The 25731-nt window shown below is 45.5% G+C and overlaps 1 protein-coding gene across 1 annotated transcript in view; it reads left to right on the top strand.

Annotated features, from left to right (window-relative positions):
• PLD3 (phospholipase D family member 3) overlaps positions 1-25133 on the top strand; it is a 49213-nt gene extending 24080 nt beyond the window's left edge. Inside the window, exons 6-10 of the mRNA XM_082263517.1 lie at positions 1452-1652; positions 6760-6899; positions 10472-10637; positions 13650-13749; positions 24825-25133. Of these exons, the coding sequence (XP_082119643.1) occupies positions 1452-1652; positions 6760-6899; positions 10472-10637; positions 13650-13749; positions 24825-25021 (804 nt within the window). The 3' untranslated portion in view covers positions 25022-25133. The remainder of the gene's footprint in view (positions 1-1451; positions 1653-6759; positions 6900-10471; positions 10638-13649; positions 13750-24824) is intronic.
• Positions 25134-25731: the final 598 nt, after the last annotated feature.

A 25731-nucleotide genomic window follows, 5' to 3' on the forward strand; every position in this document is an offset into this window, starting at 1 on the left:
TTTTTAGCACTGTTTACTGTAGTAATGTCACTGGTCCCCCCCCCAAAAGTGTCAAAATTTTCAGGTGTACGATCTGTCTGCCTCAATGTTGCAGTCCCGCTAAAAATTGCTAATCGCTGCCAGCTAGTAAAAAAAAATAATAAATAAAAATGACAATCTTTCCCCTAGTTTGTAGATGCGTTAACTTTTTCGCAAACCAATCAATATCCACTTATTGGTATTTTCTTTTAACAAAAATATGTAGCAGAATACAAATTGGCCTAAAATGATAAAAATTTGATTTTTTTTTATTTATTTTTTTTATTGGGAAAGTCGTGTAACGGAAAGTGAAAAATACTGTTTTTCAGAATTGTCGCGCTTTTTTTGTTTATAGCGCAAAAAAATAAAAATCGCAGAGGTGATCAAATACCACTAAAAAGCTCTATTTGTGGGGGAAAAAAAGGACATCAATTTTATTTGAGAAAAGGTTTGTTCAATCATAGGTGTCTGGATGTCTGTTGCCATCATCCCTATTATGGTACAAGAAAGAAGTTTCCCCTAGGTAGCGGGACTATAAGGGCAACGGAACCATCCAAGAATTAATACAAATGTGTAAAAAAACATAAGTTTATTGAATTGACGTAGTAAAAAGCATTATAAAAATGCAAAAATTGAATCTATAGACAAATTTCATCATAAAAAGCAAACAACTGCGCGGCTATAAATGTACATCACAAAATGCAAAAGACCAGGTGAGTGCCTGAATTCCAGAGAAGACCATTTTATTTGGGTACAGCAACACGACTGCGCAATTGTCAGTTAAAGTAACGCAGTGCCGTATTGCAAAAAATGGCCGGGTCATGAAGGGGATAAAACCTTCCAGTCCAGAAGTGGGTAAAGTCAATAATGGTAAATAAGGTGAAGCTGCATCACATCAAATGCAAGGATAATTAAATATGCCAGATTATCGGGCACAAAATTGGGTAATCAAAGGAACACTGCTTCCCCGAAATTACAAGCACTCACTTTGCAAGGTCAACATACACTTTGCTAAATGAACAGCCTCTACTATTTAAAAAAAAAATCAACTTCAGTGTCTTTCTATTGCAAACTCAAGTGTATTCAGATCTTTCTTCTTCGTCACAGTATATGTAGGAGTGACCAATTCTTGTTAAATTTGCTGGTTTATTGCCCAGTGCAAAGCTTTTAGGAAGTTCTTTAATGCATAGGAACCATTCAGTAAATGGCTTTTAAAGCTCCCCATACACATTACAATCTAGTTTTACAATCTCCTTTAGATCAAACATCAAATTTGTATTGCGAGGCCCTGCCTGATTGGATAGTTTATGTGGGTGCCTATGTTTGTCTTACACGCTTAAATGTTAGACGTGTCATGCATTTGAGCGTTTATGCATTCCAGTGGTGTATGGCCCTCATTTGTAAAGGGTAAGCATTTTGATGATCTGTTTCAGGTGAAGGAATTGGGATCGACTGTCTATAACTGCAGCTGTCTAGCCCAAGATTTGGAGAAAATTTTTGATATCTACTGGACACTGGGTACACCCAATGCTACCATTCCTTCTCCATGGCCAGACAAGTTTTCCACCACCTATAATAAGGACACACCTATGGAAATGACTGTGAACAATACACAGACTCGTGTCTATCTCTCTGTAAGTGATGTAGTTTTACTTACAAATTACAAGTAATTTGCTTAAGTTTTGATCCATATGGTTCATATAAGGTCTGTCTGGTGTTGTAACGTGTGTAATAAGCATTACCGTCCTGTTGTGCTATATACTTCTTTTGCAAAGGTTTTTATAGACAAATAACAGTATGTAGAGCCGACTGACTAGGATAATGTCAAGAACCAAAAACCAGACTGAGACCAAGTACAGTTAAAATCACATCTTTAATGAAATGGAAAAAAAATAACAAACTAAGCCAGGGTTTGGATGCCAGAGCAGGTTCTCAGACGAGTCGGGGTCAGGAAACCAGAAGTCGGCATAGTCAGGAGCAAAAATCAGGAACAGGAATCTGCCATGGCATACACAGGAGCACTTAGAGATCATAGACCACACAAGGGCAAGGAGGAAATGAGCTAAGCTGCTTAAATAGCACAAAGGAGCTGGCTGTAGGCTGGACTAATGAGGTAGGTTAATGGTAACCAGATGAGTCATTGTGGTAATGAGTGGCTGGTAATTAAACAGCTGAGCAGCTTCTGAGCACTGCGCCTTAAGTAGCAGGAGCCCAGCCCTGACGGATAATAAATCTGTGCATGTAAAGCCCCGTACACACGTACCGATGGTCTGCTTACAAATGTTCCTCTTTTCTCCCCGGGATGTCGGTGTCTGCTGAAAAGTGCAAAGACAGCACAAGGACAGCACAAGAATTTTGTCCGCCGACTGCAGAAGTGATGTCATGTAATGGTTAACTTTCCCTGTGTTTTCTATTTTCTGAGCATGCCCAGTCTTGCAAATCTGCGGTCTGTCGGCCGAATTGTGTACTGACAGGCGAACAATCGTCCGTTCTGGTGTCGGCATACAAATATTTTCATGTTTGCAAGAAAGACTTTTGTCCGCGGATTGTGCGCAGACATCTGTCGGAGGCACCATACTAACACGCGTACAATCGGCAGATCCTTCGTCCACCGACGTTTGTATGCCGACGATCGGTACGTGTGTACGGGCCTTAACATAATTTGAGGAACAGTTCCAAAATACAATGCAGTGAAAGTTGGCAAATTATTGCAATAAGCAAACTGAACCACTTTATTAGGCAATGTTCTGGTGTTCTCAAAGGCAGAAGCATAGTTGTCAATAGTAACAAAAAAATCCCCCAAAGAACTAGAGAAGGCCAAGCTTTTGTCCAGTGTTGTTGTGTTGGTTGAAATGTGCTCTAGACTTCACACAAATTTTCTCGGCCAACAACAACCAACTTCAGAAGTGATGTCATGTGCTGGTTAACGTTCCATGTGTTTTTTCTTCTCTGAGCATGCCCAGTCTTGCTCATCTGATGTTTGTCTGCCGAAATCTGTACTGACTGACGAAAAATCGGCCGTTGTGGTGACTGCCAACAAAAATTTTATAGCATGCACACCAGATTTTGTTTGGCCGAAAAGTCGCAGTCGGTTGTCGGAATCATCATACTAACAAGCCGACAATTGGCCGATTGGACGTTGGCCGAAAATTCACGGCCAACAATCGTTGCGTGTGTACGAGGCTTTAGAAAGACCTTCTCGTTTGAAAAGGAGGAGGTTGAAGATGCCAGAAAAAGAGAGAAAGCAAGAAAGAATAGGTGAGAGTAGAAAAGAGGGTGGTCCCAGAGGACAATGTGCCTGAGGTTATCCTAATGTCAGAAAAGTGGTTAAAAGTGTGACGGATGAGAATAGGCTATCCAGGGTTGCCAGACTCGCAGGAACTGGTCATGGGATTCAGACAGTATAGATGTTAGTTTCTCATTGTGTGCTACTGACTTTTTGTAGTGACCCTTTTAGACTAAAGACTTCGTAGTTGGGGTGGGCCATTGCCTGTGGGTGGTGGGCATGTTCTAGACCAGGCATGTCCAACCTGCGGCCGCATGCGGCCCAGAACTGCAGGCAATGCGGCCCACTGCCCCCTGACAATTTTTTTGCTGGGAAGGAAGTCGAGTCGGAGGCACGGCCACGGCGGCTTCAAAGCGAACTAGGGAGAGGCTGCCTTGGAGGAGATCATCCACTAGTTTTGTTAAATTAGTGCTGGGCGAGTGGCAGCTCGGGAAGGGCGCGGCGGCATTTTATTACTTGTATACCATAACTATAGTATATATTTTATATGTGGCCCGAGAAAATTTCTCTACACTCAATGTGGCCCACAGCAGCCAAAAGGTTGGACACCCATGTTCTAGACCTTTCTACCTCCTTGGCCCCAGCTTTGCTTCCTAATACACCTAGTATTAAGGCCTTAGAGTTCACTGTATTCTGGGGATAGGGGGTTTAGAAAATAAGTTTTGGTGGGCATATGACCAGGCAGGGGCAGTGAAGGTTTAAGAAAGACCCCAGGAAGTGAAATGCACACGGTTCTTAAAAAAAAAAAAAAAATCTTGGCTTAGAAAAAATTGGAAATGTTACATAAATGTATCATATACAAATAATAAAATAATGTACTAATCCTATACTATATTTCAAGTAATGTGCAAAAATGCAATAAAGTGACAAATGCTAGAATACAAATTACCAATTTCTATATACAAAAAAACTTAAATGTGTGTGTAAAAACACAGTGGAGGTGCAAAGTGGGAAAAGTTCATAAAAATAAGAATAAATATAAATGAAAATCTGTTCATATCTTCATAGTGAAAAAAAATCACAAACTAAAAAAAGTCCACCAGGTGCTAAACAAAAGTGCTTACAGCAGCAGTAATTTTGGATGACCTTGGGCAGACTTTTGTATTCATCTGGAGGGGTCTGTTACCAATGCGACCAAAGGTTTACATATCCTATAATGGAGCAGGCTAAAGCCTCGTACACACGCTCAGATTATCGAACGATCTTTCGTCCGTTTTTTGTTGCATGCTAGTCTATCGAAAGTGAAGAGGTTACTTGCATACGAAAATTCTCGTATGACAGAATTCAACTGTGATGTCATGTGTTGAATTGTTTTTGTATGTGTTTTTTCGTTTCTGAGCATGCGTAGTCTTGCTCATAAGATTTTTTTGTACTAATTAAACAAAAATCGGACATTGTGTTGACGTACAATAAATTTTGGCTGTCGAAAGCAGTATACTAACAACTCAAAAATCGTCAGATCGTTAGTTCGGACTAAATTTTACTTCAGATTTTCGTATCCTGTGTACGGGCCTTTAGGGCCTGTGTTGTCAGGCTTTTGTTTGCATCTGACAAGTTTTCCCGTGTAAGTTCAACCATCAGTCATACTGCCATACTGCCATACTGCTCTATCTATTAGCGTGAGTCAGTCAAGGAAGTGTTAGAGGTGGCATCCCCACCGGCTCTAGGAGAGCTTTATTTCCAGATAGCTTGCGGTCTTCATGGCATTTCCTTTTTTTAAGGGCCTTTCTCCCCCCCCCCCCCCCCCCCTGTCAAGTCAACTGGTATAATGACTAATCTAGAGGCTGGGGTTGTCAGTCAGTCCCATATAGGGTGTAGTATGTTTTAGTTGCATACTACATGCCTGGTACAGAATGAAGGATGCAGTTTGGTCCCTAACCACAGCTCTTTCACTGGAAAAAGTGGGTTGTCGGATGTCACCATCTCTTCCTCCAGCTCTGCACTATGCATTACGGTTTCTTTATAGGTATTTTAATGTGCCATTGTTTTGTGCAATCAGTAGCAATGTATGGGGAATGGGGCTTGTGAGCTCAGGCATTCTTACATCAGAGGGGAAAGGTAGCAATTGAGCTCCACAATAGGACCACAAATTGGGCTTCTAACAGGGAGGAGCTGACAGGCAGGAATCGTAGAGGAATTTATGTGTACAGCACAAACGTTCAGCATTTCTTTTTGCAGTTAAGGGATTAGTATTGATTCATAAATATAGACTAGCTGACTCCAGATATGATCTTTATTGCATTTTTACTTTGGTCCAGCTTTGTCAGCTTTTCCAGTGTTCCATCACTATAGTAGTCAGCGCTCCTACAGTGAAAGCTGTAATCGTCCAGGTAGAGATGCACCGATCCGATATTAGGATCGGATATCTGTGCCGATACTGCCAAAATGGCTGGATCGGTAAAATTAACCGATCCACGGGCCGATCGGTTTTGCTGAGTTCTGGTCCAGCTGTCCTTGCATGGAGCCGCTACTTCCTGTATGCACTCCGCCTGTGAATGGAGGAGCCATACACAGGAAGCAGTGGCTTTGCTCTGTACTGCAGCCGCATGCATATTGTGTATGTGTGTAGTTTCGGATCGGTATTGGCAGATACACAAAGCCAGGGTATCGGGACTAGAAAAGTCGGATCGGTGCAACCCTACTTCCAGGTCCTGCTCAGCTTTGCCTCTGTGCACCGACCACTGGGGGTTTCTTGTTTAGCACTACTACCAAACATAAGGTGTGTGTGTGTGTGTGTGTGTGTGTGTGTGTGTGTGTGTGTGTGTGTGTGTGTGTGTTTGTTTTTTTTTTTTTTTTACAAGGAATTCTGATTAAACAGGATGGAGAGGAGGGGTGGGGACGACATGATCTCCACTTTGTCCAGTTAGAAAAGGCTTTGCATTCATTGAAAAAAGGTGTTCTGTGAATGGTGGCAGAGCAAGCAATGTGGTCAGTGGGGAAGCCCTTGGCACAGGACCCAGAAGACTGTGGCGATCACTGTAGTAGCACCAACTACTACAGGAATTGTCCGCTTCCCCAGCAACATATATACATACTTACATTGTGCCAAGCTGGACCAATGTAAGTGTGTGCAATATAGATCATACCTGGAGTTCAGCTTTTGAAGGTTTTTTATTGCACATGAGATTTCTTCAAGTCGCTGGCCTGGAACAAGCCTACAGCAAGTGAAGTCAGGGCTCAGATCTACAGCCAGGCCCAGTGAATTCAAAAAAGAAATAATCTCAGAGGATCTGCAGGATTGCCAGGCAACTAGCTTTTTTTGGAAGAGGCGAACAATAGGAATGCTGACATCAAAGTAGACTTTCCCAAGAGCCCTAAATGAAGGCTGAAAAGAGTGAGCGGTTATGGCTTTTCCCACCCAGTTCTTAAAGTATACTATACCATGTTCATTTACTCTGAAAGTACATTATAAGGATTTCCACTTTACAAGACCTTACTTCTTTCCCCTCTACCAGAGCTCCCCTCCACCACTTTCTGCAAAGGGAAGGACGGAAGACATTGATGCCATTTTGAGTGTTATAGATGATGCCAAGAAGTTTGTCTATATCTCGGTTATGGATTATACCCCCACGGAGGAGTTTAGTGAACCCAAGAGGTAATCTTATCTTCATAATGTTTTGTAATGCTGTACCGTCTTTACTATATTAAGGTACAAACCAGCCAAATCTGAAAGTCTGGAATACTGGAGTACTACCTGCTTTCTCTTTTCCTGATATCCTAGCAAAGACAGAGTGCCAGAAATCCTGTTGTGTAAAATCATCTGGTTACTGGAAACGTAATCCTGACCTTGAATTTCTGTAGGCCAGCGATTCCCACACATCTGAACACAGCAATTTATACACATGCTGGCACCGCTCTGGAAATTATGCTGGGCAGCCCTTCCAAAGGGAAATATTCACATTATTGCAGTCTTCTGGAAGTATTACACAGGGTGTAGTTCTGATAGTAGACTATTGCACAAAAGAGGATGCAGTCCTGTTTAGAAACGCTCTCAAAGTATTTTGATTTGGCTGTAAGGATGAATGGAAATCCTATCTAAAACACATAATAAAGGTGTTGTTTATAGTGGTGCACCATAAAGAAAATTCCGGTACTGAAACCAAAAATTCAGGATGCACTTGGCCGAGAACCGTAAAAGACTGTTTTGTTTTTTTTTCCTTAATTTTATTTATTTTTTTAATGTAAATTGAATTAACGTGTACAGTGTTTTTACATTGAAGTCAATAGGATGCCATTTTTGCATTGAAGTCAGAGGGACGTAGCCTGCCATTATCAAAACCTTTTTTTCCATCGGCAAAACCCTGATAACCTTATTTTTTCTGGGGTTATTTCAGTGGCTGATATATCCGTGCATCCCTAGTCCTTTTACATATTTTCTTAGCATGTTCATTTGCAAAATATTTAAAAAGGGTATTTCTAAAACATGAAATATATTAAATATGCTTATTCCTATTCACCATTTGCAAACCAGCAGATGGCAAGTTCTGGTAGATCAGCCTCTTTTTCAGACTTGCAAACCACAGCACGTAATCGCTGATTATGCAGAGAGCCACGAACCTCTGTGGCCGCCGGTGACCTGTCATTATAGTAAACTATGTTGGCAGCCGCATCTAGCCGCTCAAAGCCGCAGCAAGATCTGAAGAATCCTACCACTACAATGCTCACGGGCCTAAATTGCCGGTGTGAATGTAGCCCGAAGTCCGAAAAGGAACGTGCTGCTAGCAGAAGTTATACAAAGGAAATTAACAAACTTATGCAGTAGTACGGGTGTGCGATACCATCGGGAAAGGATCTTAAAATTGCTTTCTTGTACTTTCGTGCTGATGGTAGATTTCAAGGCGAATAGAAAGATGTTAGTACGTTGCATATTCAAGAATGGTCCTCCCAAGTCTGATTTCCATGGTCTTCCTTCCTTGGTCGTTCTGTTCAACCACTTGAATGGGCGGTCCATAATGACATCACTCTTGTGCGTATGCACAGAATTCATATGATCATGGAATAAAGGGGGTGCTGTAAATGTACACTGAACCGCCTCGTCTTCTGGAGAGCTTCACACCACTTTTTAGACTCTCCCTGCTTCTGATAATTTTTGTCGCACCTTGGCACCTCTTGGGAGGTACTGCTCTTAAAGCGACACCCTTCGCATGTTCTTTCTACTCTGTATGCTCTTTTGGTCACCCCCACCGATAACTATCTACCCCCCCTACTTGGTGAAATGGGAATCGGACTAACCTCTTTTGATTTGCCTTGAAATCCTCCATCAGCACGAAAGTACAAGAAACCAATTTTAAGATCCTTTCCCAATGGTATTGCACACCTGTACTACCGCATCATTTCTTTCCATCCACGTCTGTGCTGTGCTGGCGTTTACATTTTTTGGTCCTGTACCAAGTTGGGGGATTTCTGGAAGGAGGTCCGAGCGATTGTTCAAAAATTTACGGACTACAGGGTCCCTGAAGATCCAGCTTTTTCTTTTGCATGCGTCTACGATACCTGCTAGGACCTATAGAAAATCTATCCTCCGTCACCTTCTGAATGCGGCTAAGTCCTGCGAACCACTCATGTGGCATGTGGTTAAGAAAAGTGGAGGAATTGAATAAAATGGAGGATCTGATTCGGACCTTCCAGCGGACACGAGAAGCCTATACACAAACTTGGTCACTTTTTGGAACATGCTTATCTGCTTCGAGGAAGGGAAGGCCCTCGTTGAGGTGACCCCCACCAAGTGAGGGGACTCCTGCCCTTTTTTTTCCTTTTTTTTTTATTTATTTTTTTCCTTTCTCCTCCCCCCCCCCCTCTTTTCCTTTCTCTTCCCCCTTTCCTCCCCACTTCCTCTCACTTCCTCTATACATTCCCTACTTCTCCTACTTCTCTATTTTTGCCCTCTAGAAATGGTTACAATTGGAAAGCTTACAATATTGACGGGTTCAATGTCGGAAGGTTGTGCATATTAGAGATTTTCTCACAGAGTTCAACTACAATACACCAGTTGAAGGCATACTTTTCCTCTTCAACATGATAATGTTATGAATGTAACTGATTACCGTTGGAACTTTTTATAATGCCGCTTATGTTTGTAACTCATTTTACTATACAAGAAAACTTAAATCTGAACAAAAAAAAAAATTATAATTTACGCTGGACAGCACATGTGGCTCAGCTCACATTGCAGCTGACAGTCGGGGAGAAGCATTTGACAAGAGACCAATAGGGTTTTTTCTGTCATAAAAACCCTTCTTCTTTCTTCTTTCTTCTTCTTTCTTCTTTCTTCTTTCCTTTTTCCTTCTTCCTTTTTCCTTCTTTCCTTTTTCCTTCTTTCCTTTTTCCTTCTTTCCTTTTTCCTTCTTTCCTTTTTCCTTCTTTCCTTCTTTCCTTCTTTCCTTCTTTCCTTCTTTCCTTCTTTCCTTCTTTCCTTCTTTCCTTTTTCCTTCTTTCCTTTTTCCTTCTTTCCTTTTTCCTTCTTTCCTTTTTCCTTCTTTCCTTTTTCCTTCTTTCCTTTTTCCTTCTTTCCTTCTTTCCTTTTTCCTTCTTTCCTTCTTTCCTTCTTTCCTTCTTTCCTTCTTTCCTTCTTTCCTTTTTCCTTCTTTCCTTTTTCCTTCTTTCCTTCTTTCCTTTTTCCCTCTTTCCTTTTTCCTTCTTTCCTTTTTCCTTCTAATAAGTAAAGTTTGTGTGGGTATCTGTCTATAAAAACAAAGAAATAAAACTGATCAAAACCTATATAATCTTTCTAAGGTAACCAGAAGAGTTCTTATTTGCAGTGTTACATGTTTTTTATTTAATTTTTTTAATAGCTCCAACAGTTCACGGAATGACTTTACTAGTTGGAATTACTGGGGTTGATTTACTAAAACTGGAGAGTGCAAAATTTGGTGCATCTGTGCATGGCAGCCAATCCGCTTTTTAATTTCAAACTGTTAAATTAGGCTTTGACAAGAAAAGAAACCTGGAAGCTGATTGGTTTCTATGCAGAGCTTTTCCAGATTTTGCATTCTCCTGTTTTTAGTAAATCCACCCCACTGGGTCTTGCAAAGGGAAAGTTTGCTCTTCTGATCACAGAAGCATGTTCTGGTCTTTGTACTTTGTGTTTAGCAATGACTTACGTTTGAAATTTGTAAATTTTGCCTCGATTTCCCCACTTTGATGCACAGTTTATCTTCTTTTTTTCAGGTTCTGGCCGGAAATTGATAATCATCTAAGGAAAGCAGTTTATGAAAGATATGTAACTGTACGGCTGTTGATAAGCTGCTGGGCAAGTTCGAAACCACCGATGTTCCCCTTCTTGAACTCCCTGGCTGCTCTGAATAGTAGCAAGCCCCATTACCACGTAGAAGTGGTATGTTACTTCGGGAAGGGGGGAGGGGGAGTTGTAATGTGACAACCACCTTTGTTGTTTGTATGACGTGTGTTTGAACTGATACTAAAGCACAGCTTTACTACCCCCTTCATGACCAGGCCATTTTTTGCGATCCGCCACTGCGTTACTTTTAACTATTGTGCGGTCATGTGACGTTGTACCCAAAAAAAAATTGTAATTTTTTTTCCCCACAAATAGAGCTTTTAGTGGTATCTGATCACCGCTGTATTTTTTATTTTTTGCGCTACAGTGCCTTGTGAAAGTATTAGGCCCCCTTGAACTTTGCGACCTTTTGCCACATTTCAGGCTTCAAACATAAAGATATAAAACTGTAATTTTTAGTGAAGAATCAACAACAAGTGGGACACAATCATGAAGTGGAACGAAATTTATTGGATATTTCAAACTTTTTTAACAAATAAAAAACTGAAAAATTGGGCGTGCAAAATTATTCAGCCCCCTTAAGTTAATACTTTGTAGCGCCACCTTTTGCTGCGATTACAGCTTTAAGTCGCTTGGGGTATGTCTCTATCAGTTTTGCACATCGAGAGACTGAAATTTTTGCCCATTCCTCCTTGCAAAACAGCTCGAGCTCAGTGAGGTGGGATGGAGAGCGTTTGTGAACAGCAGTTTTCAGTTCTTTCCACAGATTCTCGATTGGATTCAGGTCTGGACTTTGACTTGGCCATTCTAACACCTGGATATGTTTATTTGTGAACCATTCCATTGTAGATTTTGCTTTATGTTTTGGATCATTGTCTTGTTGGAAGACAAATCTCCGTCCCAGTCTCAGGTCTTTTGCAGACTCCATCAGGTTTTCTTCCAGAATGGTCCTGTATTTGGCTCCATCCATCTTCCCATCAATTTTAACCATCTTCCCTGTCCCTGCTGAAGAACAGCAGGCCCAAACCATGATGCTGCCACCACCATGTTTGACAGTGAGGATGGTGTGTTCAGGGTGATGAGCTGTGTTGCTTTTACGCCAAACATAACATTTTTGCATTGTTGCCAAAAAAGTTTGATTTTGGTTTAATCTGACCAGAGCACCTTCTTCCACATGTTTGGTGTGTCTCCCAGGTGGCTTGTGCACACTTTAAACAACACTTTTTATGGATATCTTTAAGAAATGGCTTTCTTCTTGCCACTCTTCCATAAAGGCCAGATTTGTGCAGTATACGACTGATTGTTGTCCTATGGACAGAGTCTCCCACCTCAGCTGTAGATCTCTGCAGTTCATCCAGAGTGATCATGGGCCTCTTGGCTGCATCTCTGATCAGTCTTCTCCTTGTATGAGCTGAAAGTTTAGAGGGACGGCCAGGTCTTCGTAGATTTGCAGTGGTCTGATACTCCTTCCATTTCAATATTATCGCTTGCACAGTGCTCCTTGGGATGTTTAAAGCTTGGGAAATCTTTTTGTATCCAAATCCAGCTTTAAACTTCTCCAACAGTATCTCGGACCTGCCTGGTGTGTTCCTTGTTCTTCATGATGCTCTCTGCGCTTTAAACGGACCTCTGAGACTATCACAGTGCAGGTGCATTTATACGGAGACTTGATTACACACAGGTGGATTCTATTTATCATCATTAGTCATTTAGGTCAACATTGGATCATTCAGAGATCCTCATTGAACTTCAGGAGAGAGTTTGCTGCACTGAAAGTAAAGGGGCTGAATAATTTTGCACGCCCAATTTTTCAGTTTTATGTTTGAAGCCTGAAATGTGGCAAAAGGTCGCAAAGTTCAAGGGGGCCGAATACTTTTGCAAGGCACTGTATATACACAAAAATGCCGACCATTTTGAAAAGGAAAAAAAAAATCGTACTTTCTGATATAAAACATATCGAGTAAAAACAAAATCTAATTTCTTCAATAACAATCCCAGTAAGCGTATATTGATTGGTTTGCGCAAAAGTTATGGCTTCTATAAACTATGGAACAAATGCTGAAATGTTTTATTTATTTTTTATACTAGTAATTGCGGCGATCAGTGACTGTGATATTGCGGCTGACATTCTGACACTGACCCTTTTTGACACTTTGTGGGAACCAGTGACACTAAAACAGTGATCAGTGCTAAAAATGCTAATGACACTGGCTGAGAAGGATTTAAACATCTAGGGCGATCAAAGGGTTAAGTGTGTGCCTAACCAGTGTTTTTGTCTACTTTGTGTGGTGCTTTTACTAAGGGATGTGATGGATTTGAAAATCCATCACTCACCACCCCCCCCTCCCCCTGTCAGGACGGAGCTCTGCATTGTTTACATGGGCAGAGCTCCATCCAGCCTCCTTCCTCACCGATCAGTGGGTGCCAGTGGACATCTGCTGGCCGGCACCCGCTGATCAGCTTGTGCTGTGTCTAATCACAGCACAGCCACGACACCGGCCCCCGCCCCCTACCTGGAAGTGCCGGCCCCTATATAGCGGCAGAGAGACACTCTATATATAACACATATATGTTATGCGGTCGGCAAGCCGTTAACCACTCCAGCGCGCTCTCACCTGTATATTTCCTATGTACCTGAGCAAGTTTTTTTTTTTTTTTTGATTTCTGCTATGGGCCAGCTTATATCTTTTTGTCACGGATTTAAATCTGAACTCATGTATGGAATTTTTATTGCATAGTTACATTGGTCCTGCTTGGCACAATGTAAGTATGCAAGTATGTATGTATGTATATTTTATACCTGCGGGATCGCTGTGGAAGTAGAGAATCGCTGTAGTAGTTGCCCCTACTGTAGTGACCAATGTCCTATGGTTCCCGTGCCAAGCAGCTGCCCTGCTGCATAGTAACCAAAGGGGGCTGCTCTCTGGACATAGACGCCATTCACAGAATGACTCCCTTTTCTAAGCGAATGCAAAGTATACGTTGATTGGACGAGGTGGCAATCATGACCACCCTTTGCTAAGTGTTGATATGCTGTAAGCTAGCTAGCTTTTTTTTTTTTTTTCTTCTTTTTTGTGCCATGGTTTAAAATCTGTCCTTGTTTTTCAGAAAATTTTTGTGGTTCCTGTATCGCCAGAGCAAAAACACATCCCCTTTGCCAGAGTGAATCACAACAAATATATGGTGACTGACAGAGTAGCCTATATAGGTATGTATGCGTAGAAAAAAATATCACTGCCAGGATAAAGATGTTAACCAATGAGAGCACAAATTTAAAGGGTTCTTTCATTGATGGTAAAGGGGTCAGTCTACTCAGATGGTGGTAAAAATCTATTTTATCTAGTAGCCGATTATATCAGATTGTTCCAACAGCTAGCTCCTTGTCAGTTTTCTTTCTCCCTCACTCTTTGACTTTGTGCACTCCACCCCTTAATGTTCTGGTTCAGTACAAAATAAAAAAAATAAAGTGGAACTTAGTTAGGGCTTGGGAGCAAAAAAATGCATATATTTTGCCACCCTGAAACATAAAAGGCCCTACGTGGTTTTAACTGCTATCTAGCACTGCAGATTTTCTAGTGCCGGGCTGGTTCCCTTGTGCTGATACCCTCGCTTGCAACTGCGGGACTGGGCAACGTGCTGGATAATCTAGATCCAGTGGCCACCCCAGTCTGGCCAGCGAGCACACGCAGACCTCAGCTCTGCGCTAGGTCGGCCTTGACATAGCCCCACTGGATGGGGGCTGACCTGCGAGTTAAAGACCTTGCGAGGTCGCAAACGACCGGGTCTCAGCCTGAGTCACACCATTCCTTCTGCCCGTCAGCCCCCTCATTTCAATGGCGAGGGGATCTGTGTCGAGCGGTGCCCGCCTGGTTCCTGGTATGGTGAGTAGCTGGCCCCCCTCTCCCCCCTGGAAGGTTTTGGGCTGGAAATGGGCCCCTCCATGGGACGGTCGGACCCCTGGGTTTCCCTCCTTCCCCTCAGGCACCCCCCTTCATCTGTCCCCCATCCTACCCCCCCCCCTCCACTTATGCTGGGGTTGTGTGGGTGGTCTGATCCACCTCCTGGGGTGGGGGCAGAGCGCTATTCTGGCGATGGGGAGGGGGAGAGTTGCGCCGCTGGCAACTGGACGATCGGCTGTACGGGGGGCTCCTGCCAGGGCCCCCTGTCCTGACTGGGCATGTCCTTGAGGCCTAGGGGGTCTCTGGGAGCCTTGTGGGGCCGCCATTTTCTTGTAGTCTGTGTGCTCAAAGCACGGCGGGCATATTTGTGTTGTCTGGCGGCCATTTTGCGGTGGTTTTTCCATTGAAAATATCTATGGCCATGACAGCGGAGCCCTCTGGGCGGGGTTTTCGGCGATGGGAGCCCCTCATTCCCTGGTGCTGACTCCTGGATCCTTTCATTTCCTGATCGCTGCTTTTGCAGACTCTCTCAGTGGCTGAGGTGCCTATTTTCTGCTGGGTGGTGAGTCTGGTGGGGTCCTCTCCCTCTCTGCTGAGGATCGATTGGTGCTCTGGGACTGGCAACCTGGAGGTTCTGCCAGAGCGGTGGGGGCTGTCCCTTAGCAGTGTTTTACACTTTTCTGTTGGGTCCACCTGGTGACTCATGGAGTCTTAGGAGCACATCTCCCCACCTGATCTCCTCTCTGGGGCTGTGGGGACCTTTGGGTCCCATCCATCCATTGATGCACTGACGGCTGTCCTGCAGTCCCTTTTTGTCCCGGGTGGAGGTGGCTTTTCGGCGGCGGGTTGGCATAAAGCGCCCCCTGCCTTCCCCTGCCTCATCTGTCTCCTCAGATCCTGAATCTGATTCAGCCGCCGCAGACGGTCACCCTGCTGGGTCTGCGGCCACGCGCCCTGAATCCGCATAGTGAGAATGATTCCTCCGCTTCTGCAACTGCGCATGAAAAGGCCCTGGTGGACACACTGATTGTTATCTGTGCTTGAGACTTAAAGTTGGAGGACGCAGCTGCGACTGAGGCGCAGGTTCCCTTTGGCACTCACAAAGCATCCAGAGCGGCAAAGGAGTTCCCTTTCCCCTCCTATTTTTTGACAGAATTGTCACTAAAGTGTGGGGATGACCAAAGCGTCCCCTTGGGGTCCCTAAGCTAGTTGCTAGGTGATACCCCTATTCTGGATTTTCCTCTTAAGATGTGGACTGTTGCACCGGTGGTGGACCCTCCGGTTTCTAGATTAAACAAGGCAACCATGATTCCACTTGAAGAGTCCCTGGCCTTTAAGGACCTGGCAGACAGGAAGGTGGAGGCTGTGGCTCACAATTTGTACACCCTGGCTGGTTCGGCACTTAGGCCGATTTTCACCATTGCCCTTGTGTCGCAGACTGACCGAATGGGCTAGGCTTTTGCACTATGATGTGGAGGGGGAGTAGCTCCCCCCTGCCTTTGCTGAGCTGGCGGACCAGCTGATCCAGGGGCTGCAGTTTTATCTGTGATGCCTCTTTGGATGCGCCTCCCCTAGTTGCTGAGCTCTGTTTCAGCAGTGGTCCTTTGGCATGTCTTTTTGCTCAAATGCTTGTTTGCGGACCAGACTTCCAAAAAGGCCTGACGAGGGATCGGAGCCCTTCAGGGGCTCCAAGTGAACTTGGTCTGACAAATCAAATGCGGGCTTCTCCAGACCCGCGGACAAAGCCCCCTCACCCATATCTGGGGTGGGGGGAGGTCTTTGCTGGTTCCTGAACCCGTGGACTCCCCTGGTACAAGAACAAGTGGGTCCACGAGGTCATTCGGTCATTTCGTTCTTCCAACGTGCGACTGTCCCTAGTCTGCTTACAGGCTCTTTTTGGGGTGGTGCACAACCTTTTACTACACAGGTGATGGTTCTGACTTTGAAACGTTTGGCTTCCCTGCATCTGGGGAATTTTCTTGCCCCCATCAACCTCAAGGACGCTTACCTTCACATTCCAATATGTGTCTGTCTTCAGCGCTTCCTCTGCTTTGCTGTAGGGGAGGAGCTTTATCAGTTTGTGGCGTTACCCTTTGGTCTCACCTCTGCTCCTTGGGTCTTTACGAAAGTGTTGGCCCCAGTACCAGCATTGTTATGGCAATGGGGGATCGCGTTACTGGGCTACTTGGACGTCGTCCTTATGCGAGCGGAGTCTCCTACTGCTCTGGTGGAAAACCTTGAAATCCCCATACGAGCTTGAGGGAGTTTGGCTGAATTCAGAATTTTTAGAAGTCCGCTCTGGTTCCAACCACAAAGCTGGACTATCTGGGTCTGACTCTGGACTTGCTCCTTCCTGTGGACAAACTCCAGAAACTACAGGCTGCAATTCATCTCCTTCTGTCCAGCAGATGGTAATCCCTCCAGATTTGCATGCTGATGCTGGGCCTGATGGTGTCTACCTTTTTGAGGTGGTTCCGTTTGCACAGTTCCATATGAGGTGCAAGTGAGATTCTGGCCAAATGGGACCCAGAATCCACAGTCACTGGACAATCTGACCCGGCTGAGCCGGGGGACGAAAGCTTGCCTGATATGGTTGCTTAGTTTTTCGGTGCTTCGGCTGGGCAAATCCTTTCTCCCCTTTTTTATGGGACAGTGGTCACCACAGATGCCAGATTTTCCGGTTGGGGAAGCGTCCTTGGCAAATATTCTGCTCAGGAGATCTGGACACTGGAAGAGTCCAGACTACTGATCAATGTCCTGGAACTCCGAGCAATCTGACTGTGCCCAGAACATTGGACAGATAGTCTTCAGGGATGTCCAGTGCGTTTTTAATCGAACAATGCGTAGCTTATGTCAGTCGCCAGGGGGGCACATGAAGTGTCCTGGTGGCTCTGGAGGTAGCCAGCATGCTAAGGTGGGCAGAAAGGTTCATTCCAGCCCTCTCCGCCGTACACGTTCCCAGGTTGGAAAACTGGCAGGCGGATTACCTCAGTTGGCAGGCATTGGACCCAAGGAGAGTGGTCCCTTCATCTGGAGGTGTTTCATCAGTTGTGTCTCTGGTAGGGCATCCCCGAGGTGTATCTGTTGGCTTCCGGGCTCAACAGAAAGGTGCAAAGGTTTGTGGCTCGGTCACGGGATCCTCTGGCAGATGCTACAGATGCGCTGGTGGCCCCGTGGGGGTCAGTATCGTCTGATTTACGCCTTCACTCTCAAGGTTCTGCCAAGACTTCTATGCTGGATCGAGGCAGGAGGGATTCGGGTCATCATAGTGGCTCCGGACTGGCCTCGCCGGGATTGGTACGCCCATCTGGTGTGGCTGATCGCCGACATTCCTTGGTAGCTTCCTCCCAAGGACCAATCTTCCATCCTGCTTTGCAATCGCTGGCTTTGACGGCTTGGCTGTTGAACACCAGGTGCTGATTGATAGAGCTTTATCTGAGTCTGTGTTTCCAATGCTGAAACCTACTTCTAGGAAGATCTACCATCCTACGTGGAAGATGTACATTGCGTTGTGTGAGTCTCTTGGGGTTCATCCTCTCTTGTTCAGTGGTTTGGATCTTAACCTTCCTTCAATGGTGGGGGTTGAGCAGAAACTGGCCTTGAGTACTATCAAGGGTTAGCTGTCCGCCTTAGCGTTCTTCTTTCAACGGCCCTTGGCCACATACTCCCTGGTGTGTACTTTCCCTTATCGTCTTTCAGGACAGGCACTTCTGAGAGAACCTGGCTCCTCCCTTCTTAGGAAACACCGCCCCAATTTATTGGATTTAAGCCTCCCTCCAGCTGGCTGCCCCAGTTCTGGTGTTTCCTCCAGCGGGGAGACACCGTCCAAGAGGAGCCTTAGCTGAAGCCAGGAGGCTGAAGTTAGAGGGAGTCAGGTACTCTCAGAAGGCGGCCAAGAAAGACGGCACCGGGGGGGACCCGCTTACCTGTCGGCCGCAGAAAATTCATTTATCACCACAGCCTCGCTCAGCGGAGTTTCTTGGCTGGGGGGCCCGCTCACCACGCTCCGGGAGAGCGTCCACCATGGTGCATTCCGCCCCCCGCTTGCGGCGGTGTGGAGCAGCCGGGCCGGATGACGGGGGACGTCACTTCCGGTAGGGGCGGGCACTTCTGGCGGCAAACCGCGACTTCCGGTTCCGGGTCGCGGCGGTGAGCGCGCCAGATATGAAAGGCTGGTGCGTCCTGCAAGCTGGGGGACAGCTGCCAGGAAAAGAAAGCTGAGCCACTCCAGGAGGCATGTCGGAGGCACAGACCTCAGTTACCGCTCCGGGAGATAACAGCACCAGCCACCATAAGGTAAGGAGGCCTGGGGTGGTTCTCCCTTCTCCCACTAGCTCCATTTTCTGTTCCCTTAGATAAGGGGAGTAGGGAGGCTGAGGGTCACACTGTGGGATCTTCTTGGTGATGGTTGTCCCTAGCAACACCCTCTGGTGGGGCAAGCTGTGCAGGCTGGGGAGCATTAGGAAGTGAATTTTAAACTATGCCTTTTATATTTAAAATTACAGAAAGCCTCAGAGAAAAAGCCAGCCCATGTTTCCAAGAAGAGATGCCCTTCCTGCAAGGAGAATATGGGGGAAACTTGGACTAAACCCTTATGCAAAGAATGTCTGGAGAGTTTAGTTAAGGAACACACGGAAAGTCAAAACGCAGATTTAGCCACCTCTGTCATGGAGCTTGCTAGCACTTTCCAATCCTTTAAGGAATTGTTTGCTAACACCCAGCTTCCACAGAGTTCCCCCCAGTCGGCACGGCAGGAAAATGCTCCAACACCGCAGTTACTACCCTCTACAAGTGGGGAGGTACCTGCGGGTTCTGTACATCAAGGGGAAGAGTGCGATAGCACACCCCCCAATTCCCCAGGGGAATCTGAGGCAGAGGGGTCGGATGGAGAATCCAAAAGAACCTCTAGATACAAACTGTCTCTGGAAGAGGTGGAAGGCCTGATAGCGGCTATCCACACCACTCTAGGAATCCAGGAAGAGAAGAAAACATTATCCTTGCATGATCAAATGTACGCGAGTCTGGGCAAACCTAAGAAAAAGGTTTTTCCAGTACACGAAGCCCTAGTAGACACTATAAAGAGCGAGTGGCAGGATCCAGAAAGGAAACCCTTCTTTTCAGGAGCTCTGAAAAGATTTCCTTTTTCTGAAGATTATTCGGCGGTCTGGAACAAATCGCCTAAACTGGACGCAGCCTTTTCGCGAGTCTCCAGGCATACGGACTTGGCTTTCGAGGATATGGGGTCACTCCCTGATCCCATGGATAAGCGAGCAGACTCCCTCCTGAAGAAAGCCTGGGACTCAGCTCTAGGAAATCTTAAACCTGCTATGGCAATTACGGTAGTAGCCAGAAACATGGAGTATTGGCTAACTCAGATAAAGGCACATATTGAGGCTGAGACTGGTAAGGAGACCATATTATCCTCATTTCCCATGTTACTACGGGGAGTAGCATACATAGCGGATGCCTCTGCGGAGTCGGTGCGCATGACGGCCAGGTCATCGGCCTTAACCAATTCGGCTAGGAGAGCCCTCTGGTTAAAAACTTGGCAAGGAGACGGTGGCTCTAAAGCCAAATTGTGTGGGATCCCATTTACAGGGGACCGCTTATTTGGTCCAGGATTAGAAACAGTCCTGGATCACACGGCAGACCGAAAGAAATCCTTCCCAATTAAGCAGGGGAAAAAGACGGGATTCAATAGAAAGTCCTATCCCCAGAAAAAATTTTCGGCTCCAAGGAAATCTGAAGGACAGAAAAGATCCTGGAGTCAAAGAGGGAAGGGCCGCGGGGGGGCTATTTTTCGCCCTCCTGAACAGCCCAAGAAGTCTCAATGACAACCTCACCACTGTGGGAGGGAGACTGGGGACCTTTCTCCCTCGGTGGGAAGAGATCACCTCCAGCCCCTTTATCCTGCAGATAATAAGACGGGGTTATCAGCTGGAGTTCTCAAGCCCCCCTCCTGCCAGAATGTTAATCACCCATCTGCCAAAATGCGAACAGAAATCCAGGGCCATACTCTCCTCTCTCAAGGAATTAAAAATACAAAATGTAATTCTGAGAGTTTCAGCAAGGGAAGTGGGAGAAGGGTTTTACTCCCACATCTTTGTGGTGACAAAGCCCTCAGGCAGTTACAGGTTAATCTTAAACCTAAAACCCCTGAATCTTTCAATCAGATACAGGAAGTTCAGGATGGACTCTATCTATTCGATAAGAACCATCCTTCCCCCACAGTGCTATATGGCCTCGATAGATCTCAAGGATGCATACCTGCACATTCCCATTGCAGAGAAAAGCCAAAAGTTCCTGAGGCTAGCCGTAAAAACAGGGGAGGACATTCAGCACTGGCAATTTCGGGCCCTCCCTTTTGGCCTCTCCTCGTCCCCCCGAATATTCACGAAGGTAATGGCAGAGACCTTGGCATTTATGCGACTACAGGGTTTGTCGGTAATCGCGTACCTAGACGACCTGTTGTTGTTCGCCCACTCCCAAGAACAATTGTCCAGGGATCTCCGGGATGCAACACGGATTCTGGAAGACCTGGGTTGGCTACTAAATTTAGAAAAATCCTCCCTAGTACCAACACAAAGGATATTGTTCTTGGGGTACGAGATAGACTCCAGGGTCCAAAAAATCTTCTTACCCCCGGACAAAAAGCAGAAAATAAACAAGGCAGTAGGACAGTTGCAAGCAAACCAAGCGATCTCAGTCAGACAATCCATGTCTATACTGGGGTTACTAACAGCAGCCATCCCAGCAGTGCAGTGGGCAGGCCTGCACTTTCGTCCCCTGCAACTATTCATCCTGGAAGCTTGGGACCGCAGCCAGGATTCCCTGGATACCTTCATACAAATCCCAACCGCAGTGAAAAGATCCCTGTGGTGGTGGAGAAAAGCCGAAAATCTATCACAAGGCCTCTGTTGGGTTCAGATAGCCTCCACCATCATCACCACAGATGCAAGCGGCATAGGCTGGGGGGCCCATCTGGGATCCAAGCTAGCCCAGGGGACCTGGGGACTGGAGGAAGCAAAACAATCCTCCAATTGGAGGGAATTGAGGGCGGTAGAGTTAGCCCTCAGAGCCTTCCAGGAGGACTTGCAGGGACACCGAATTCAGGTACGGTCAGACAATGCCACAGTGGTGGCATATCTAAACCGACAGGGGGGAACCAGAAGCCATCTCCTATGGGGTCTGGCAAAGAAGATCTTGCAATGGGCCGAGGTCCAAGTTCTCTCTCTTTCGGCAGTTCATCTCAAGGGAGAGTTAAATCAACTAGCCGACTTTCTCAGCAGAAAGACGGTAAGAGAAGGAGACTGGACGTTAAATCAGGAGGTGTTCAATGGAATTACCCAGAGATGGGGAATGCCAAACATCGACCTGTTTGCCTCACGGCAGAACACAAAGACACCTCAATATTTTTCCCTGAGCAGATGGGACGGAGCTCTAGGGGTGGATGCTCTAGCTCAACCCTGGGTGTTCCCCAAATCCTATGCCTTCCCCCCACCAGTGCTAACACCAGCGGTCTTGAGGAAGTTTCAGGAGGAAAGTACGACGCTAATACTTATAGCACCACATTGGCCGAGGAGACCGTGGTTCTCGACCCTAAATCACTTAGCGGTAGAGCCCCCCTGGTTGCTACCAGTGAGAGAAGATCTCCTCTCCCAGGGCCCAGTACTCTGTCCTCAGACACAACATTGGAACCTTGCAGCTTGGCTACTGAAGAAGAACTGTTAAAGAGCAAGGGTTTCTCGGGCCAACTGGTGCAGACTCTGCTAGGAAGCAGGAAGAAAGAGACACAGAGCATCTACCTAAAAACTTGGAAGTTTTTTAGAAACTGGTGCAAAGCAAGCTCTTTAGACGCAGGAAGTACAGTATCAGTACTCGAGTTCCTACAAGAGGGGGCAAACAAGGGCTTAGCCATCAGCACCCTAAAAGGCCAAATTTCAGCCATTAGCGTATTCCTGGAAATACCTTTAGCAAAAGATCCCTGGGTGATCCGTTTTTTCAAAGCCCTGAATAGGCAAAGACCAACAGGAAATCTCCCATTTCCAATGTGGGATTTGTCTTTAGTTTTGCAGGCTCTCATTAAAGAGCCATTTGAGCCATTGGAGTCTTGTTCGGTGAGAAATTTAACCCTCAAGACAGTTTTTTTAGTGGCAATCACGACCGCCAGGCGGGTTAGTGAGCTAGAGGCCCTTTCGGTTAAAGCACCTTTTTTACAAATTTTTGCAGATCGGGTTATCTTTAAAACCGATCCAGCGTTTCTACCCAAGGTAGTCTCAAGGTTCCATAGAGACCAGGAGATAGTGCTACCGACGTTTTGTTCAGAGCCTGTGAGGGAACAGGAAATTAGTTTTCATAGTTTAGATGTCAGAAGATGCATTCTGCAATACCTAAACATCACGAAGGAGTTCAGGAAGTCAGACTTTTTTTTGTTTTATTTAATAGTTCAAAGAAGGGTACTAAAGCGTCCAGACGTTCAATAGCCAGATGGCTTAGATTAATCATCAGTGATGCTTATAGGCTTTCCGGTAAGGAGGTCCCTATGGGTATTAAGGCGCACTCTACAAGAGCAATGGCGGCTTCTCAGGCGGAAAGAGCTGGTGCTACCCCGGAGCAGATCTGTCGGGCAGCAACTTGGTCCAGCTACACAACTTTTTCCAAACACTATAGACTGGACCTGCTATCCGCTAAAGATCAGGCTTTTGGGCGAAAAGTCCTGCAAGCGGTAGTCCCACCCTGAAAGGAAGTACTCTCTTATCCTCTCAGAAGTGCCTGTCCTGAAAGACGATAAGGGAAAATTAAAGTTACTTACTGGTAACGTCTTTTCCAGTAGTCTTTCAGGACAGCATTAATACCCACCCGAAGAAGGTCTGAATATAAGATGATCAGAGGATGGAGGTTAGTATGATATATCTTTGTGTCTCCCCAGTGGCCGGAGGTACTCTTGAAGAACTGAGGCAGCCAGCTGGAGGGAGGCTTAAATCCAATAAATTGGGGCGGTGTTTCCTAAGAAGGGAGGAGCCAGGTTCTCTCAGAAGTGCCTGTCCTGAAAGACTACTGGAAAAGACGTTACCAGTAAGTAACTTTAATTTTTCTTCAGAGAGTTAGGCACTTGACACCTCCAGTGCAGTCTCTGTTGCTGCCTTGGGACCTCGATTTGGTGCTCTGTCCTCCAAAAGCCTCTTTGTGAGAATCTTCGGGAGATTCCCCTGCTTACGCTGTCCCAAAAGGTGGCCTTTTTGGTGATTTTTCACTCCTGCGCGCAGGGTGTTGGAATTGGCGACGTTATCCTGTCTGTCACCTTACTGGTGGTTAGATGGTTCTTCGCCCCTGTCCGTCGTCCCTTCCTCAGGTTGTCTCTGATTTTCATTTGAATGAAGATATTGTGTTGCCTTCCCTGTGTCCCAGGCATCTGAAGGAAATTGCTTTGCATGCCTTGGATGTGAACCAGGCAATTGGGGTGTCCCTGGCCGCTACGGAGTCTTTTAGGAAGTCAGACTCACTATTTGTGCTCACAGATGGGCCTCGGAAAGGGTTCTCCTTTTCCTCTGCCACCATTTCCCGGTGGTTCAGATCTATTTCATCCGGGATCTGGTTCCTTCTTTCCCTGTTAAGGCGCATTCTACTCTGGGGCTCAGTGCCTCCTGAGCTTTCCGTCATCAGGCGTCTGTGACACGGATTTGCAAGGTGTCCTCCGGGTCGTCTATGTGTTGGCATCTGCGGATGCTTCCTTTGGCCGCAAGGTTTTTGCAGGCTGCTTTTTAGAACTTGGTCCTCTTTGAGGGGTGTATTGTTTTTTTCAGGTAAGCTCCAGTTTTGGTTGAGCTCCTGTTTATCTGGTTAGCTATAGTTAGCCTTGGGAGTTTATTTTCTGCTGTTCCCACCCCTCATGTTAAACCCTGCTTTGGGAAGTCCCAATGGTTAAGATGATCAGGAGCTGTGTCCATCAATAAACAAAGAGAAAATGGGATTTTTGACTTACCGTAAAATCCATTTCTCTGATGTTTGACGGACACAGCACACACTCCTCAGTTTTGTTACAAGAATTACAACTGCACAGAGTACCTATAGCAGAAAGGGGGGGGGGGGGGAGTAAACCCCGTGGGACTACCCATAGGCGTAGCCAGATTTTTATTCTGCCTAGTGTCCTACTTCTGTAGGGGGCAATATAACCCAATGGTTTAGAAGATCAGGAGCTGTGTCCATCAATGAACATCAGAGAAATGGATTTTACTGTAAGTCAAAAATGCACTTTATTCATGTTCTTGGAAATACATTATAAATATGTCGATAAATGGTTTGAATAGTATTTGTTGTCCTTTTGGTTTTTTTTTTTTTTTCTCATTAACGATACAACATTGGATTTATTACTACTTCTTCTCAGGAACCTCCAATTGGTCTGGAGACTATTTCATCCGCACAGCGGGATCGGCACTGGTGGTGAATCAGACCTGCGCCACCAACACCACAAACACAATGCAGAATCAGCTTCACGATGTGTTCATGAGAGACTGGACTTCCAACTATAGCCACCCCATTAATACAATGATTGGATTTAAAAAGAAGTGCCTCTTCCAATGACCATTTTAGAGGTGATCAGCGAAACTCTGGCATGGTTCCTTACAGCAGTGATAACTAGAGATGAGCACAATGATCTGTTGAGTTTGAGGGATCCAACACATAGTGGAAGATTGTCCCCCAGTACAGTAGTGATTCCAATGGGAATTTTAATTTGATGCCGACCTTTATTTTTTTAAGTGTTTTTTCATGGTGTGGGAAAGTAGAAGGTGGTATATAGTTTATTTATGACTAGGTATTGGACTCTATTCCTGTAAATTTAAAGTTTAAATCAAAAACCAAAAAACTAAAAGGAATACCAGCTTTTTTAGAACAAAACTTTGTGACTAAACATTCTTTTTTCCATTTGATGGACAAATATTGAAGGGTGTCTTGGCCTTTTCTGTCCTCCACTTTTTGTAGGATTGAAAGCGGTAGTAAACTCAATACAGCAAAGTCAGGAAAAACATACCACAATAATAATGCACTTTTAAACACAATGGGATAGCTAGAGCAATCTTGTAAGTGTTACAATTTCCGCAGCTTATCTGTAATTTTGACTGTCCCAGCCAAAGTCTGAGGCCATCTTTGGGAAAACCTCCTGCTGCCTTTCCTACCCATATTTTCGCCCTCTCATACCGCTCTGCACAATAAACCTAAGCCAAGCCTCAGTTTCGCTTAACCATTTCCATGGTGCTTTTCCCTGCCTAACCAATCCTGTGCTGTTGCTGTAT

This window comes from Pelophylax lessonae (assembly GCF_965119305.1).
Source record: "Pelophylax lessonae genome assembly, chromosome: 7".
Lineage (NCBI taxonomy): Eukaryota > Metazoa > Chordata > Amphibia > Anura > Ranidae > Pelophylax > Pelophylax lessonae.